Source organism: Strigops habroptila, chromosome 1 (assembly GCF_004027225.2).
Source record: "Strigops habroptila isolate Jane chromosome 1, bStrHab1.2.pri, whole genome shotgun sequence".
NCBI lineage: Eukaryota > Metazoa > Chordata > Aves > Psittaciformes > Psittacidae > Strigops > Strigops habroptila.
The window spans coordinates 85072656-85092148 of NC_044277.2; the positions used below are offsets into that span (position 1 = coordinate 85072656).

At 40.9% G+C, this 19493-nt stretch overlaps 1 protein-coding gene across 2 annotated transcripts in view; it reads left to right on the forward strand.

The window, feature by feature from the left end:
- GMDS (GDP-mannose 4,6-dehydratase) overlaps positions 1-19177 on the forward strand; it is a 412414-nt gene extending 393237 nt beyond the window's left edge. For both annotated transcript variants that reach the window (XM_030486344.1, XM_030486358.1), the window contains 2 exons: positions 18316-18384; positions 18760-19177. In XM_030486344.1, the coding sequence (XP_030342204.1) occupies positions 18316-18384; positions 18760-18822 (132 nt within the window). In that variant the 3' untranslated portion in view covers positions 18823-19177. The remainder of the gene's footprint in view (positions 1-18315; positions 18385-18759) is intronic.
- The last annotated feature ends 316 nt before the right edge of the window (positions 19178-19493 follow it).

Genomic DNA, 19493 nt, shown 5'->3' on the forward strand with positions numbered 1-19493 from the left:
CTTAGATAAATCAGGAATTTTACTTGAGGCTTGCTCTACAACCTTGGAAAAGTAGTTTCACCTTTTTGTCTACCTCTAAGAGGACAAGAATTAGAAACGACCTAACAACAAATCCTATGTAAAGATAAGAAATTACTGATGTTATTATAGAAATATGGAACTATGTTAGTTACTACAAATACTTGTTTTACTACTGTTGTTATTATTATTGAATTAGTTGCTGTGGAAAAGATCTGTAATGTAAGAGGAAATGTAGGACTGGAGGAATAGTTTGTTTGACTGAAAAGGAAGAGAAAGTTGTTAGACAATTAAGAATCCTCTTTGTGGTCCAGTCCAAGAAAAATATTGAACAAATTTATATTGGTGGTAATACAGGGATCTTCCTAGTAGCAAAATTGGAGGTAATACTGCTATCATTTCTCATTATTCTTGTTATCTACTACCACATAGGTAGCAATCTAGAAATGCCCTAAGTCAGTTTGTACCCAAAGCGAACATCAGGATCCTTCTTGAAAGCATTCCAGATGTAAGCAGGGTTGTAAAACAAAACAGAAAGTTGACGGTTTTACTGTGATGCACATTACAATCAAGTAGTTATCTGATGGATCATCTGCTTTTTATGATCCATGATGAAAAATATAGCTGTCACATGAGGAATAGATTTCTCATCATAAAACTTACCTCTGTAATTTCAGCACCTGAATAAGTGCTGCCTCAGGTGCTGATTGTGCTAGTAAACACTGTCTGAAGAGCGATTTCCCCATCTGTTTCTCCTCCTTCCATCTAAATGCACAGTTTGGCAACGAGTGTGTCTCTGCAGTTCCCTTTCCTTCAGCAGCTGCTGCTATTAAAGATCTTATAGGAGGAGGTTCCTGTTGGGTATCTGGTGATGCAGGAGTTCACCTGGAGAAAGAAAGTCTTTGCAGGTATGTAGGTTAGTGTTTCCATAGGTAGCTAGTGAAGCAATCTCTCATGGGGAAGTTAACTCTCTGGTGAAGCAAACTGCTTCAAATCACTGCTGCCATGGGATGAATTCATGTAAGCCGTTTAACTCAGGTTGCCACTGTAATTAGTGAGAGAAAAGCTCCTAGTTTATGTAGATTTTGTATCTCTGCATTGGCTAGGCTTTTAACTTTGGCATCTGGGTTAGATGTCTAAAATTACAGTTTTCAACCCCCTCATGCCATAATTATGTACAGCATTTTCTTGATGGGAGAAAATAAGATACACACTGAGGGCTTAGATCAAAACATTAGGTCCCCAGAAAGCTGCAATGGTTTCACCACTATCCGTAAGACTTCTGGTATAAATTGCATGGATGTTAAAAGCAAGGAAACCTTGTTGTCTAATGTGATGATTGAAGTGCAGGAACAAATTTTCCTCTTGGATTTGTGTTGCAGACCCCCTATGTTAGGGAGAGGTTATACGTTTCAGCTGCTGACAGACACTATTACATACTGTGCTTTATTCACCTCTGTTCTGCTGGCCTCCAGTAGCCCTGTGCGCCTCTGAATCCCTCTGCCTTTGGCACTTCTGCTGGTGAGACTCCCAGCTGGGGGTGTTATTTAGCTAAAATGGGTGCTTTTCACCAAAAGAATAAATTATTCCAATACTACTGTCTGAAAAGGGTGGATCTGGAGCCAATTTAGTGAGCATAAGTTACAATTGACTTTGGAAGTAATAACTTATGCTTTGAGCTTCCTCAGATGTATAGCCAAGGAGCTGTCTGACTGCATGTGGTTTTACACATCTTTCAGCTAAATTAGAAATCCAAGTGCAAAACTTAATGTGTGGAGATATCTGGAGATTTGTGACCTTCCCAGAAAGATTTTGGGTCCATAAACCAGCCAGAGGGTCTCCTGGTTTCATATACCCTTTTCTTTTTCACTACATATGGCACATTGGTAAATAGCAAGTGGAGTTTATTATATCTTAATTAATGAATCTGAGTATAATTTGCCCCAGTCCTGGCAAGCAAATTCTGCTGGAAAGCTGGTTAGTGGAGGGAGCCAACTTAACTGAACACCCTCTTCAGAGATGTGACCAAGGACTGAAGTGTATATATATTGATACATGTGAAAGGTGGGAAAGACTTGGGAAAGCATAAGACAGGGATTGCACTGAGCTGGGGAATAGGAAGGCCAGAGGTGGAGCCTTTGAGGAGATAGGGAGGAAGTTAATAGTGAAAAAGGAAAAAAATGTAGTAGAAAAACAACAGAGGAAAGATAAAAAGAATCATGAATTGGACATACTAAGAATGTCCAAGGACACTTGGTCCAAGAATGAACCAAGCAGGGTATGCGTCCTATCTTATCTGTTGATGCTGAGAAAAAAGAGCTTAAACTAAACTCTGAAGTCAAGGAGAGAGAATCCGCATTTAAGTTTAGTGGTCTTTACTCCAAGCTAGTGGACAGAGGACTAAATCACTGAGAAATATAAAGAGCAGGAATAATGACAGATGCAGACAGTTAATTTCTTCCAACTGCCAAATTTGCGAGTTTAGCCTGGTGGGATGCTACCAGCAGTGATGATGAATATTGCAAAGTTTGGCTGTATTTAACCCACTCAGTCACTGCTCGGCCAGGCTCCTGTGGATTTCAGTGGGAGTTTACATGAGAACATGCAAGTCTCTCCTCCGCAGAAATGGGAATTCCCAGCCAAAATACTCTATTAGATAGCTTGAGCAGGTGTATTGAATTGCTGGTGCACTTTTAGTACACCAGTTAGCACCTCTGATGTGGTAAACTAAACAATTTTGATCTTGAATATAGAAAATGAAGCACTTAGATTGGTGGGAAGAAGAGCTTTATTTCAGAGAGGTGCTGAAGTTTGTATGAAAATACATAACTTAGGGCACGCACTTCAGCAAAAATGAGTCGATGAGAACAAGAACCATCTCTAAATGTGCTTTTAATATGTGGATTTGAATGTGTTAAACATTATGCATGTTGCTGCACTGATTTTTCTTTTTATGTAGACAGGCACGAGCCTCCCCTACACTGTGCTTTGTCTAATTCATACCCATGCAAAACATGGACCGAGTAGGATTGAGTTGCTTGCACCTTTTGGCTAGGTACGTGAATAACTATTCTGGATGTAAAGCAGCTGAAAACAATGCTCTTTTTACCCAATATTTGCATGTCTACTAACATGAGGGATCACACATTTCCAACACAATAATAATTGCAAAAGGCAATGTCTCGTTACTCATGTAGCTGGCCTTTTTTGTATGCAATTACCAGAACTGTGTGCTCAATTCCAGTAACCGTGTGCACAAAAATAGGCTGCAACAGTCTGCTTAGGATTGTTAATAACATAGTCCAAAGTCTCAGTCTTTATTTCGGGGGGGGGGGGGGGGGGGGGGTATGCTGGTTTTGTAAGAGAACTGAGCTGGGAATGAGTTTGGTTGTTGACTATTTGAGCAAAAGAAACCATACATCTACATGTACTTCTGGGGCTGCAGAACTGCAGAATTCTGCATTCATCTGCATATGGGTCAAATACTGAATTTGGTATGACGAGCTGATGGACAAGAAGAGAGATACTGCATGCAGTGACCAGCTGTAGTGCATGGCTCAAATAAGAACAAGCAGCTTCTGAAATTTTGCATTTAAAATACACACATCTTGAACTAGCAGTGTCACTGTGAGGTGTAAGTCTTTGCCATAAGCGATTCAAAATCAGGCTGCAGTAGTTCAGAGAAGACTTAATTGGTATTTCTCTTTTTTGCATATCACTGTTCTCATCAGTTCTAATACATGTTTTTTTCCCACCTCTACAAACTTCTTTGCCTTAAAGGACTCATGAAGGAAATAATTAAAAAGTACAGAGGAAAAACTGTCTGAGCAGAAGGGGCAGAAATCCAAGGTGGTTTAGAGAGGTGCCCCCAACACTCTTTTGGATGATTATTAATTTTTTTCTTACTATTATTTTATGATGCTGTTCATGTTTAATTACTCATGTTTTCCTAACCTGTGTGACAGGCATAATTTGAAGAGCAATAGTAATGATCAAGCCATGGAAGTGCCAGGTGCTGCCTACGTGCTCAAGCAAGCATAGAGCAGACACTGTCAGGAGACAGTGCTGTCTCTTGATTAGATCTGAACTTCTTTTTCATGTTGATGAAAATGATCGTGACTGTTACTATTTAAATATAAATGATGCCAAAAGATGCTATGAAAAGTCAGAGTTCTCTCAGTTTACTGCCTGTATGCAATAGTAAGTTCACGGGACTTCACTGCAGTATATGCTGTTAAAATATATACCGGGTTACTTTAAAAAGATACAGTTTGTTTATTAGGGTCTTTTTAGTGTAAACTGCCAGACAGTTCATCTAGGTTAATATGATTTTTTTATATATATCAGTGAACAATTTCAGTCTTTATGTTTTCAAATCAAACCTCAAGACCACAGAAATTAGCAGTTATGCTGTATACCACATGCTAGTGTATTTGAAGCTCATTTAGAAGCTGTAGTGTCATTTTGGTTTGGGTTTTTCTGGTTACAAAAACTTCTGGTTGTTTCATGCTTCAGTTGTGTGCCACTGCAGTGAGATATCGTGGGTAGCACTGTTGAACAGGTAATAGTACATCATCAGAACGTGAAGTCTTTTCTGATTTTTTTTCTGATAGTAAATGGAGATTTAATTATTAATTTGTGGATACCTTGGCAATATAAAGTGTTAAGCAGCTGTTGTGATAAGTTTTAATGCTTTTATATCTATTTAAAAAAATAATTAATGGGATGATGCATTTCTAAAAAGTTTTGATGAAGTCTGATGTCTTTTGGAGTGAAAATGAAATCAGGGGGAAAGGAAAACCTTCTGCCTTCTGTAGGCTGCAGCACTAGTGCACTGCAGGCTCCTTCCTTGGAAATGAGAGAGTGAATCCCTGCCTGAACAACAGTGAAGTGATATAAATTTTTGTTTGTTCTGTATTGCCAACCTTTGTAGTCCTGTAATTAATATCATAGAATCACAGAATAGTTCGGGTTAGAAAGGACCTTAAGATCATCTAGTTCCAAGCCCCCTGTCACATAGGCAGGGACACCACACACTAAACCATGTCACCAAAGACTCCATCCAACCTGGCTTTGAACACTGCCAGGGATGGAGCATTCACGACATCCTTGAGCAACCTGTTCCAGTGCCTCACCACCCTCACAGTAAAGAGCTTCTTCCTTATATTATCCCTTTTTATTAGTTTTTTTTCACAAAGCAGAAAGTTCTGGGATCCTGTGATTACACGAATCTCAACTCTTTGACATGTTAAATTTTTGCTCTGACTTTTTGTATGTAGAGAAAATCTTTGAGAAGATGAAAATTAACTCTTTAGAGCACAGAAGACAAAACTATAAACTCATGAGTACTATTACTCCCAAGTCAATAATAGGGGGCTGGAGGGGAAAAGTTGAGCATGCAATGATAGTTTTTTAGGATTACTAGGGTGAGTATTTGACTTTTATGTGAAAGAAGCTATAAAAGAAAATCCAGGGGCAGAAATAGAAGTGAAACTTCAGAAAAACAAACAATATGTAGTTAAATAAGTCACTTGCTGCATCAAGGTGCTATATGTCCACTCACCCTTGGAGCAGTTTGCTGCTGGTGGGCTGCTCACTACAAATCAACATCAAGGACCTATTCAGGACAAATTATGCTAGATGTGATGTGAGTGTTTTGGCTGTCTTATCTGTATAGTAAGCTATATATCAGAGGGAAATGTGGGATACAGCCTAGGTTCTCTTCTTTCTTCTCCCTCTCATTCCAAGCTGTTGGTCAAGTCCCTAAATCATCCTGCCTCCCTTTGCTTTGTAAAATGGGGATGACAGTGCTTTCTTGCCATTGTGATTTTATTACTATTGCTTAATGATATAAAACCTGTATCTTTCTCCTCTGGCGGTCCTTCACAGTCATTGCAGTGCTGCTGTGAAGCAGTTCTGTCTAAATGGTATTACATCTAATTGAAGTCTTGCTCAGGTTACAAGTGGAATGAAGCTGCCAAGATGTTTATCTAGGCTTCTTCAGCTGCTTTTTAGATTCTCAGTAGATACACAATGATTCTGTCATTCATGGCTTTATGTGTTCTTTCGTATTGCCTGATATGTTGGAATACATCAAAAAAAGTAAACCAAGCAGTAACGTTTGTTGGTGACCTGCACTGGAAAAGAGATGCAAGCTGTAGATGAATTCTAACAGAATATTCCAGGAGGTGATATTTGACTTTGATAGATTTTCAGAGAAAAGGCTGCCATTTCTGTGTTTGTGCAATGTATGATGAAACCCTTACCTGGTGTCTCTACCCTGCCAAATACAAATGAAAAATAGGATTGCTTGCCTGAGGAACAGCTCTGTCTTCCATACCAAAACTTGGCAATAGACGATTCCTGTGTAAATGGTCTCAAGAGACACTTTCCTTGTAAAGAAATCCAGTGATGGATGAGGCATCTCTCATTTTAAACGTTATACAGGTGAAAGAATTGGAGTATTCTGAGCCCATGCCTGCTGCTGTGTGTGTCTGAGTGGTTTTCTTGCTTTTTAATTGTGGAACTAAAGGAGGTTTGTTAAGTAGGGCAAGACCATTAGAAAATGCTAGCTGGTTTCCTTCTATAATGTTCTTTCATATTTGACTGCTGCAGGGTGAAATAATGAAGAATTTTTTGGTAACAGATCAAAAATTCCTTTCTTGTTTAATTGAAAGTGTTTAAGAGAAGAGGGTCATTGAGAGGACAGATTTCAAGAAGTGGTATTTGAATTTGGCGATGCTTTGGAAAGAAACAGAGCATATTATGCACGCTTTTAAAGTATGTATGGCAAACGCATTGCCAAATCTGTGGAATTTTATAGGCAGCTACTGTGAGCAGTAGCAGCAGTAGGTTAATCTGCTTTTTACCCCTACTAGAACTGGCACTGTAAGGTTTAGGAGATCTTTTTTCTTTTTTAAAACTTATTTCGACATAGTTTCAGCCTTATTAGCAAATCTCTGCTTGGTTGTTTCCCAAACCCTGCAATATTCTACACCAAATTCAGAACCCGAGTGAAGAGGAAGCTGGCACTAGTATGTGATGGACTATCACCAGAAAAGAAAAAGGAACAAGTCTTTGAGGATATGTAGAGAATACCTGGGAGAAAAAAATGGGAAAATACTCAAGTGAAAAATCACTGTAGCAGAAATGAGAAGAACAAAATCTCAGTGTGAGGTGATATTTGAAGGTGAAGGAAAGATAGGGAAATAAGGCCAGGTTTAAGAGTATATTTGTGAGAAACAGGAGAATGATGCTCAAAAGGGAAATGGGAGGAGCTTGAGTGAAAGAGAGATTGGGAGAAACATCAAATTAGGAAAGAAAAAGATATTACAATAAAAAGGGATAAATGGGATTTTACAGGAAAATAAATTAAGACAAAACATGAGAAAGATTCAAATCACAAGGAAAGTGACAGCAATTAAATACCTAGGAAAGGGAAGGACGGAGGAGAACAAAATACTGATCTTCAAAGTAAAATAGTTGTATTAGTTTTATTGATTTCTTGGAAGATTCTGTGGTGGGTTGGATGTCTGCTCTGAGTGAAAGTGAAGGATAGAATAGGAAAAACTATGAATTTTTTTTTTCTCAGGCTTTCCTGTGCAGGAAATGTAATAGGAAGTTATTTTTATTAACCAAGATCAGAGAACATGCAACAACAAACTACCAAGAATGGTGTGGAAAATCCGGTTATTTTTCTTGTCAGACCAGAAGAACCTGTGGCCATTGACCAGCAGGAGCCTAAGGGTCAGATTATTAAGCATCGGAATCAGTGAACTGAATGGCTATTGGAATCTGCGCGGGTTTAAATACACACCAGCCAACTTACATTACAGACACAAAAAAAAATCTTGAATGCCATGTAGATGGTATTTGTAGCCCTTCGTTAATTGCTTTATTGTCTGTTTTGTCTACCTAATCAACAGAAAAAGCAGACTTGTTTGATTTCATTTACAAATGTGAAACCAATTGATTTTATGGAGATAAACTGCTTGCTGAGCAGTATTTTTCCATAAAGACAGTCAGCTTACACCAGCCACGAAAAAAATGATGGTGCAGAAAAGCCTTGGATAGACAGAAGGGAGTGTATTTTGCAAAGTGGTTTTGGAGGTTGTCAGGTGGAATGCACCCCTCAGATCAGCATAGTCATGATGCTGAGTGTACTGGAAGAGCTTTATCCTTTCAAAAGCTGTGAGATGCTGTGGCAATACTCAGCCAACATCCTTAATGCACTTGCAAGGGACTGTGAGACAAGGGAGTGGGGAGCACAGTGCTTTTATTTGCAGCAATAGCATGCCTTTCATCTGTAAAGGAAATATTCAGCTGGCTACCTTGCCTGGACTCATCAGGGACCAGTGTTTTATCTTAGGAGTCTTGGTTGAACACACATGCAGAATAGAAATATGTTTGTTTATAGGCAGGAAATGCATAAGCCTTTTCATGGATAAAGCATGAGTCTGAAGCATTAAATGTGACCTGCTTTGTTGTATGCCAGTACCTGCAAAGGGTTATTCTTTGTAGTGTCCTACTTGGACTCAAGCACTAAAGCTTTCATCAAAGTAAATCTGATTATTTTGCACATGGTTTTCCTGAAAGGATGTTATGATTTTCTAGATGTTTGGTGGCTGGTGATAAATTAGGCTTTTATGATGTCATGTGAAAGGCCACTGCTTGGACTTCCTTCTCTATCAAGTGCACTGGAGAATACATTTGGGACGTACTCAGAATCAGAAATTATCCTACCTTGTGTTAATTTAACCCTTTTGTGGACCATTGCTTGCTTTGTTAACTACAGGTGTCCAGGCAAAGATAGCTTCCCTTTTGCAGACAGGAACCCCATGGTATTCCTTCCTGAATCTCCTCCATATACTGTGTTTGAAATTAATTTTTTTCCTCGGGTAACAAAAGCTCAGCTCATGAGCTCCCTTTAAGTCTTTCACAGCTTGAATTCTTCCCGTATATTCTGTCGTGAAAAGGGTTTTCAAATCAGATGTGGCTTTTAGACAGAAATTGGAATGTGGGGCAGGGCAGGGGCAGAGGGGGAAGGTGATGTGTTCTATAAATTAGGTCAGGTTTATGACCACGTAGAGGAAGGCTGCTCTAAAAAAGCAGCCAGCAGTGAAAGGCAGTATGTAACTGCTTTGTCCAGAGAAGTGGCAGCTCCCTTTTTCATCCCCCATACTGTAGGGGGAGTATTTTACAACTGTTTTTCAAACAATGAAAAATGACCAACTATCCTCCATGCTAACTCTTTAATACTAGATAATCCATAGTGGGGAGGAAGACAGGAAGAGAGAAGCATCCATCCCCTCTCTGTCCTTTCCTTCCCCAGTCTTACCACAAGGTTCAGGGGGAAGGAAGTTTGTGTATCAGTATACAGGTAAAGGAACGTTGTCTGTCCCACTCAACCTGAGGCACAGCCAAGCCTTCAGAGTAGTGAGATGAGCACTGAATGCAGGGAAAAGACAGAAATTGCTGCTACACGTGGGTTAGAGTTTTCCAACAACATCTTCTTTAGATGAAAAAGGACATTTTGAGTAAATTAATATTTTTATTAGGGCAAATATAACAGCACACCATTCAAAAAAAATTTTAACATAATTTTGAGGTTAACATAAGAAATGTCTTGATTTTTTCAGAGATGTGACTATCCACAGGGGTAGTAAAATCACCAAAACAATACATGCTGTAGTAGATAAAGAATTTATCCTATGGAATTAGTAGTATCCCACTAGTCATAGACCTGCCTTCATTAATTGCTCTTTAATGCTCTAAAGGTAGATAAACATCTATAGCTAGAATACAAGATCACTGTCCTAATCTTTATTGGTTTGTTGCTTATCATTTGGTATTGACTAGCAATGGTAACTAAACCTATTAACATTTCCAGTATAAGTTGTTATAAATTAAACATTTTTCAGTGGAAGAAGAGAAGAAACTAAGTAGCCTTGCAGCATGGATTTCTGGCATTATCAGTTTTCCTATTCATCTTGACATGTCAGTCAGTGAAGACAGCTAACCCTAGGGGCCATATTGCATCTCCGCTAAGAAATGCAGCCATTACTGCACAATAAAACTCACTGAAATCAAACAGCTCTTTGCAGAAAATGTGAAGAGTAGAGTGATGAGGAAAATAGAGTGGATTAAAAAATTGTGATAATTACATTTAATAATTCTAAAAGGTGCCATGCCCTTGCCTCAATAATACACACTGTGTGTGGCAATAAAATCATGTACAATGAAGACATGATTGTCTTACTCTCCTCCCCGAAATTCTTGCCACGGTGGAGCAAGAAGCAAACACATTTAATAGTGAACAAAAGCAGGACTTGGAGGTACCAGCGAACAGAGAAAGAACCTGTTTTTTCCCTATACTGCAGCTGATCTCCACCTATACGAAAAAGGTTCATCCCTCGCAGGGATTTGATTTTTAGTGATGTTAAGGTGACACATGGGTGTTCTCTTTACCACCTGGGCAGGGAGCCTGTAGGAACGTGCTCACGTACAACCTCTCCAAAACGTCTGCTTTAAAGAGGAAGTGCTCAAATGCTTCTAACCCATGTCATGCAAAAGCCAAGTTATTCAGACACCTCTTTATGCACAGGTTAGCTTGAAGCATGCAAACATCCACTCACTCATCATTTCCTATCAGCAGCCAGGCTACAGGGCACTGACAGCCAGTGGGAGTGGTACCACTTTTAACCACCACTTGCAAAGAACAATTCTATTTTGTTAGAGGAGTTGTAAAAAGCTTAGTTTGGTTCATAATAGCATTTAAGTATGAGTTTGCATTTTAGCAAACATGGTAAAGATTTTTAGCTGTGATGTGTGTGTTTGGATGACTGGGTATGCCATATGAGAAAGAAAGTGTTTACGTGTCTAGTGCTAATACCAGCACCATCATAATTACAGCCTGTACATGCCAAATGGAGTGGTCTCTTCTCCTCCTCCAGAAGTTCCCTGCTTTTTCTAGAAACAATCTTGCCGTTCAGCAGCCTACTCGGCATTTTTCAGAGCCCTGAACTAGGGTTACAATTACACTTGTATCCAAGCTAGGGAACACCTTCCAGGTCTTCCTAGGAGCCCAGAATTCAGCCTTGGGGTAATCTGAGAGGGAGGGAAGCACCCACCTCATTGCGGCCAGCTGTGGGAATTTTGCCCTATGTAGCAGCGGGGCTTTCCCTGCTGGGCGGGGAACATCCGTCAGCCTGCCTCGCACATGGGATCCTGAAAAGTACCCATGGCCCAACTTGCAGCAGGATGCCTTGGCAAAGAGCTACACCAATTCCCGTGCGGGATGGCTCCTGATGAACAAGCTCAGCTCCAGATCCAAAGAAAGTGAAATTCAGCACTGGCTTCAGGGATATCAGGCTGTAATTCGGGAGGAATTTTATCTGGCTCGAGGGACGGCACTGGCCAAGACGTTTTCTCAGGCTTCACTTGGCAAACGGACAGATCTGAGTAATGCGCAGCCCTGCAAGGGGCTCTTGCGCCTGCAGCTCCACTGGTGCTTGCACCATGGCTGAGGTCTGCACATGCTCTCCTCCCAGGGACACGCGAGCTGTGGCCTCACGTCGTTTAACTGGGGCACCGCCTCTGCCAAAGCGATTAGGATTCAAGGCACCCGGGGCCAGCTCCCCCTGCTTTGCCGTTTTATCTGCGGTGTCAGTGGGGCTGCCAGGGCCGGCGCTGAGTGAGCCCATTTCCCCGGAGCGGAGCATTGTTCCCGGCCTCTGGCCGCCGCGTGGCCCCACTGATGGACAATACCACCCGTCCCCGACTTCCTGAGCAGACCAGACAGCTTGCTGTTTTCTTCATGTCTCTTATCACCCCCTGTCATTGAAAGAGGGGTCTGGCTGCAGCTTCGGTTTGGGCTGATAGGCAGCACCGAAGTGGAAAAGGCGCAGGGCAGGGAAGGGAAGACGAGGAGGGAGAGAAGCTCCATTACCATTATTATCGCCCTAATGTTTATTGCTGCTCTGAGTTCATTTGCTTTAACCCTTTGGAAGCTGGTCAAATTAAAGATTATCAAACGGATACGATAAAGCTGCTGTTCTAACGCCTCTGGTTCCTGGCAAAAAAGCGAAGGCTTTGCCCAGGTTTTACTGACTTTGCGGCTTGTGTTGACACCTTACGGCTGCAGTGCAGTGGAGTCCTGAGATAAAGCGTTACCCTAAAGACGCCTGGCACTAACAGCCTGCCAAGGTCTATCAGATGTGCAGGGGCTCAGTGCCATGCAGAATCAGCCCTTTCCTCAAGTCATTCTTTCTCCTCTCCTTTCCCCTCGGCATGGTTTTAGTGAAAACAGAGCTTTCTGAATAGGGAGGAGATTTGCATAGGAAAACATGCTAGGGGAAAAAAAACATTATGCCTCCTATTTTAAATGGCATTTAGTTATACGTGAGCTTCAGCCTATTGGTTGCTTTTGCCTTTTGCCTTTTCCTGTGGTTCTTTGCAAACAATACTGTCTTTCTGCAAGAGACTGCTGACCCAAGAGTGGAAGGCAGTCTGTTCATGCTGCATTAAAACAAATTTAGATCAGGAACCAAATTCACTGGCATTCTTCTATTCCCTTGGTACCATAACTGCTCCGCAACTTTGCTTTTCTAAGAACAGTGGAAAGAAAAAATGAAAACTGAGCGACGACACATTATGGCTTGTCTTAAATTCCTGAAGATGTTTACTGTGTTCCTCATTAGGCTTGGGTTTTGCTCATTGACATGTTTTATCTTCAGTCTCCTCCTATTTATTATGGAGATAGGAGCCTCTTGCTTTTTAATTATACTGTTTCTTTCCCTGTTACTATAGATATTATAGCAAACACTACTGTTCACAAAGAAATCAAGCCAGTGCTGCCTGCCTTGTTGATCTCCATAAGAACTTTCAGAGCAGCACACAGCAGACACAGTGCTTATTACTGTGACTCCTTCTGGGGTTCTATCCATGCTTAGCTGAACTGTGCACTGAATTTTGCACCAGCAAGGTGCACATTTACAGCTTCTGCAGCTCTGATTTAGTGAGATCTTACTACTTTTCTTAACAGAGTGCCCAGAGAATAGCACAGCTGAACTCACGCTAACTGCTCTCCAAAGTTACATCTGGGTTAAGACATGACATCCCCAGACCTGGTGGCAAATGCAGGACAACACTAGGGAGTGGGGGATAAGGGTGTTGGTAGAACTGCCTTGTGAGCAATGAATGCAGTCTCCTGCAACAAACGCTTTAACGAGGCTTGTTCCCTGAGCAAGGAGCTGCAGCAGATACCCATATATACTGTGGGGCTGATGTTACTGCTGAGATGTGCTACATGAACCCTCATTAAAAAATGCTATGAAAAATGTTCCAAAAACTCCACAAAAGGGGAGACTATTTCACAAGATAAACTTTGATATATACATTACTGAGATACAACTTTTTAGCTGGGCCTGTTGCGATAGGACAAGGGGTAATAGTTTTAAACTAGAAGAAGGTAGATTTAGGCTAGCTGTAAGAAAGAAATTTTTTTGCAATGCAGGTGCTGAAACACTGGACCAGGTTGCCCATAGAGGTGGTAGATTGCCCCATCCCTGGAAACATTCAAAGTCAGGTTGTACAGGGCTCTGAGCAAGCTGATATAGTAGAGGATGTACCTGCTCATTGCAGGGGGGTTGGACTAGCTGACCTTTAAAGGTCCCTTCCAACCCTAACTATTCAATGATAATGGTGAAAACACAAAACTGCAAGCTAATGTTGTCTTATCAAGTAGCTATGTTTATTAGTTTTTATTTTAATGGGATGACTTAAAGCTGAAAGGCAACAGTTTTAAGAAGGAAATGAGGATAATAAAACACAAGCAGGGTTTGCAGGAAACTTTGGCCCCTAGATTCTTGAAATCCTTCCTGACAAAACTTCTTGAGCAAAAGAGTGCAAGACTAAACACGCAAGCCAGAGCCTCCACCGAGCTGGGTCTGTGCTCTTTGCTTATGGGAGCTCTGATGTAACAAATCTTCGAAGCGGTTGTGCTGATTGTGAACGTAACCCTGGCTGCTTTTCAGATGCAGTAAAACTGTTGTGTGCTTAGATCAAGTCTGTTTATTTTTAGAGGTAAAGCCTTGTCTCTGCTACAGTGAGTGGAGCTGGGCACAATTCCATCACAGGTGTTTTACTGAGGACTTGATCTCAGTTTTATTCTGCTGTAAGAGAGAGTAAAAGCTGGCGCTGGGCTCTGGCTTCAGTGAAGGCAAATTTTAAAGGGAATCCACTGAGCTGTAGTAATAAAGGAAGCCTTGGCCTTCTTTCAGGCCATGCTATCTCCTTTTTCTCACATTGTCTTGAGGCTTTACATTTTCAGTTAAAGTTAATTGAATGAGACAGTGATACATTGCACAGTGAAACCAGATCAATCACTGCACAAGTGAAAATAGGAATCGTAACGACACTCAGAACAAGAGCTTGGGAAACGTGATATTTACATTAAAATATTTTACATTTTTGTCTCATGGTTTTAAAACTAAATTTAAAAAGGCCTGAACACATTGCGTAACAAATTTTTCTCTGTTTATCTGTATGTGTGTGTGTGCATTTGGACAATAAATCTGAATAACCATAAAATCAGATTTAGTAATAATGGGGTATTTTCTACACAGCTATGCAGCCTCGTTTACAGAAAAGGTAAACTAGAAAATCTCATTGGATAAACTTGTTCTTTTCTGTGAGAGGCAGTCATATGACAGTGAGGTGCATATAAAGCCGTTGGAGAGTTTGCTCTCACATTAAGTGGCAGCACAGAATTTAATTGCTGTCTTTTCCATCTTCCTTCCATTTAAATGTTTACCTGGATGTTGTTTCCGACTCTTAGCTTGCAGGTAAAACTTGTCATTACTATTCACCTATGTTAACTATATTTGCATAGAAAGTAAGGGCTTGTTTCTCCCAAACAGATAGCTAAAAGCAAAAGCTTAATTTTATGTTCATGATCTGAGTACTGTAAAAACAACAGAAAGCCTTTATCAGATGTTTCCAGGTTTGCAGACTTGCTCAGTATCTAAATCCTCAGGGCTTCCACTGAGTCAAAGGGCTTTGTTTTCCTGTCAGTATGTAAAGCACAATGCCACAAAAAAAGTTGTCTCACAGGAATACAAAACATGAAGCAGTGTCATTTCATCAGGTGCTTTTCCATCAGGAATAGGGATACTGAGCAGTTTACATTCAGCAGCAGCAGCTGTTTTTCGAGAACCCTCCTCCCAACCCACCCCACCCTCCCCCCCTAAAAAAATCCTGGTTTTAGAAGTGGAACCTCACCTCTTCTCTCTTTGCTTTCCAATCTGGTTGTACCTCCAGAAAGTGAAGCCCTGACACTGAAAAATCAATATGCTTTAATGATCAGCATGCCAGAGGATTCTGGAGAGGGGGTTGTGGGGTTTTTTGTGCGGATTTTTTCCTTTTAGAAGCCTGACAGATGCATCTCTGGTTTCAGTGAAAGACTTAAATAATATAAACAAGCAGTCATTCTGTTCCAAGAGCAGCTTTTTTTAATATTCTTATTTTATTGTAATTACCTTATTGTTTTCATATTATGAGCTACTTGTAGAAAAATACAGGAAACGTGACTGCAATACAATCCTTTAATCAGGAATAGCTTTGTTCCAGTCATCATTTCCAAACAGTGTTGAAACTTTCACTAATAAGAATACAATCAAACCTTGAATTCAGATGTAATATGGTGTTAATATTATGGTTTCATTTGATCTCTGCACTTAGTAACTTCTGTAACAGAACATTTTAAAAAGGGGACATTGTGTCCATAATGCTGTTTTCAAATAAATCTATCTACAAAGTAGTGTTTCTCAGAAGTACACAGACTTCTTCAGGAGAGCCATTTAAAATCTTTTAACCTAAGTCAGCTGGGGATTTTGTATTATCATATATATTAAATCTTCTTTTTTCTCCCCCCTTTTTTTTTTTTGTTTTTTGTTCACAGATTATGCCATAATACCTTTGCTGCATCATTGTTAAAGCATGTGAACTTTTAAAGGAAAAATACTTCTTTATATACTTAAATGGATTTAATACACTAGTTGTTTGTGTTATCTCTGTGTATAATCCGGCACTGCAAATAACTTCACTTTTACTGATATGCAACCTCCCCCCAACCTTATTTTGGCCTGTTCAGCAGCTGAGTGTTTATGGTTTTGAATGAAGGGCTGGAATTAGGTAAAGCATTTTTTTAGATAAACTGTTTTAACAAAAAGCATTTGTCCAAGAAAGCTAAAAGACTGCTCCCAAGCTGTTCAAAAGCAGAATGCAGCTACATACAGCAAGCGATGGCAATCCATTCTGTTCTTCCCCATGCATTTTTTTTTTTTTTTAAATGGGAAGCCAGTATCCTAGATAAGGCTCAGTTTCAAAGGATGTTTTCAATAAAAGATTGTGGGTGTAAAATTATTACTTAAACAGCATTTAGAAAAAATGAAACTCTAAGTCTTACGCTGTGGCTTTTATGACTTAAAACTAGGTGGTATTAAAACACTTCTAGCTAATGGCTTGAATGAGGACTGAATGAAAGGGACTTGTTTTTATACTGAAATTATTATTTTAAGAAGGATTTCCTAGTTTCCAGACACATAGATACACACGTATATAATGTAAATTAAACCAAACTCCAGATAAAAGGCATACCTCCATGAGCACATTAGGGTCTGATCCAAGTTTTATCAAAGTTAGTGGGCGTCTTTCCCATTTCAAACCAGATTTTGCAATCCATATTCACACGACCCTCCGGGGGATCCCTCAAGTTGATGTGGTTTTGCATGACTTGGCCTCAACTATCTGCTGCAGTTTCTAAAAACCCATTACAGGGCTGCAGTAGGAAATAATTTAGTCTAATTTAAGGAAATCACAGCATTTTTTATTTTCATATCATTTTGTTCTGATCCATCTGTTTACTCTTTTCTGAAGACAGGCTGAAATGTTTTTAGCCTGAAGAGTGAGCTAGTAAAAATGCTGCCTGGAGTAGGCTCGGCAGACGTGTTTGTTCCACATCCCCTTCTTCAGTGCAATATTTCCTTTGGTGGATATCCTCTGCTCCTGGAAGCGAGCTGTCTAGCTTTCTGGGGCACAATTATAAAGAAGAATTTCCTACATTTTACTGCACAGGATGAGGTGATTTTGCAAGTTAACATGACCTGAACTACACATGCCCAAAAGATAGCATCTGAAAAATATAGTGTGCAGCAATATGGTTAAAAAACTACAGCCAGAAAATGCTCGTTGGCTCCACCGCTGGCCAGAGAGAGGGAGAGGGAGAAGCAAGTCCATGCATTTTTCTGGAAAACCTGCTCTGTTACCTCCATAAAGTCATATGCAAGAGCAGAATTCAGCCTTAGCCTTTTTCTTCAGTAAAAAGTTGGGTTTGTTTGGTTTTCTTTAAACCTAGACAAATGTAATTTTAGTATTTACTGATACACAGAAACAAAGCTTGTGAAGAGAGATGATGTGTTTTATTAAATCAACACATACAGCTGGAAAAAAGCTAACTATTTAAACACAGTATTCGAACTTTAAAGGAAGACATAGTCATTTTTTTTCATTCAATTAGAAATGCAGTCAAAGAAGCTTTTTTTCTTGTTTTAATTTTGTTCGTTATTTTTGATGACTGGTTGTGGGATTGTTTTGATGTGGTAGCACTTTTAAAAACAGTAAGGCGAATATGACCAAAGTCTTGGTTTCTGTAATGGAAGATAATTTCATTTATGAGGCGTTTAGACTTTTGTTTGCATATGGATGCTTAAAAATACTGTAGGAAAAAGATGTAGGCATTCAAAAGCTGGATGTTTACTACTGTTGCATATGGTTACCCGTATTCATAACAGTCTTTCAGCATCATCTGTCTGTGATCACGTTTTTATTTGAAAAAGACTAGTTGCCATGTTTGCTCTGTGATTTACATTATTTAAACAAATGGGGGGAAAAGAATTTAAAACAGCTCATTCAGTGGCACGACTAAGACATATGACAACGTATAAAATGTTCACCATTATACTGCCATAAAGCTGGAGTTCAAACCCCAAGCACACACAAAAACAATGAATAACTCTTTTGGTCTGAAACAGCCTGGTGAAAGCATGCTGCCTCCTTGTGATTCATAGGCATATGAGCTTCCACTAAAATGGCATCTTACAGAGAAATATTTTGTCCTCAGAAGAGTCTAATGGTGGTCCCGGCTGTGCTCGGATCACGGGGAAAGCATGGGCAATGGGGAAGCCATTGAGACGGGGAAGGTGTATGCTTCTCACGGCGCCTCTTTCTTCTTTTCCACAGGATTTTCTGCAAGGGGACTGTACCAAAGCCAGACAAAAGCTGAACTGGAAGCCGAGAGTCACGTTTGATGTGAGTGGCCTTTCTGGCATGCTTTGCACCTGCCAGGTGTTCATGTCTTCTAAAAGCAATCCATGGAGAAGGGAAGGGAGGGGGGGACCTCTGTGCCGGGTGACTCAGGCACACTGAGGAATCTCATTTCAGTGACCATGCCCAGGTTCTTACTTTGAAGACAGCACCCATGATGGCAGCAATGGACACTCCCAGTGCATAGCAGCACACCAACACACACGTTGGGGCCAGAGCTTCTGTGGGAAGAGCCCAGCAAAGGCCCATCCCCTCCTTGTCCTGCTGCAGAGGGTCAGGGAGGGCTTGCTGTGTTCCAGGGCACTCCTGCCATTCATCCCCTGTGCTAGAGCCCTCATCTGCCTCTCTCCCTCCTTGCAGGAGCTGGTGAGGGAAATGGTGGACGCCGACGTGGAGCTCATGAGGAACAACCCCAATGCCTGAGCCCTGGCTGGGCCCAACAGGCGTCACAGGGGTGACCCATGCCAGGGGTGCACCCCACAACCAGCACCACCATGAGCCACCAGGATGGGTGGCCGCCTGCCCCTCCCTGTGATGATTTTACTGCTGGCCTACCCGTGCGTGAAAGCCTGGTTTTATCCCCCACTCCACCCCACACACACTCCCGATGCCTCTCGCCCCACACATCATCCAGGGTCAGCTCTGCCTGGGCTAACTCTGGCTTTTGCCATTAACTGGGGAAGGGTCACTCCAGCCCGATGCTGTACATGAAGTACTGATCAGCCAACGAGCCTACTGATTTCCTTTTTTAATTAAAACTCATTAATTACCTAGGACATCCAGTGCATTTTTAGTACTTTCTTCCATTTGAAAAACAAAACCATCCCTGGCTCCCCCCCACCCACTCAACCTCCCCTCTCTTCCAGCAACAACAGCAGCAAATCTCTGGCGCTAGCATGGGCTCGCCATCCCTCCAGCCCTCGCTCCACAGCTTCCCCTCTTCTGCCTTTCCTGAACACTCCTTGTTTTTCTTTCCTGCAGCCCTACCTCCACCCCAGCGGCCCATTTCCACCACTTGAACTCTGTAAAAGTTTGGATAACTTGATATAACTAGCAGTGAAATCGCTTTTTGACCATGCCGAATTAATTCCTAA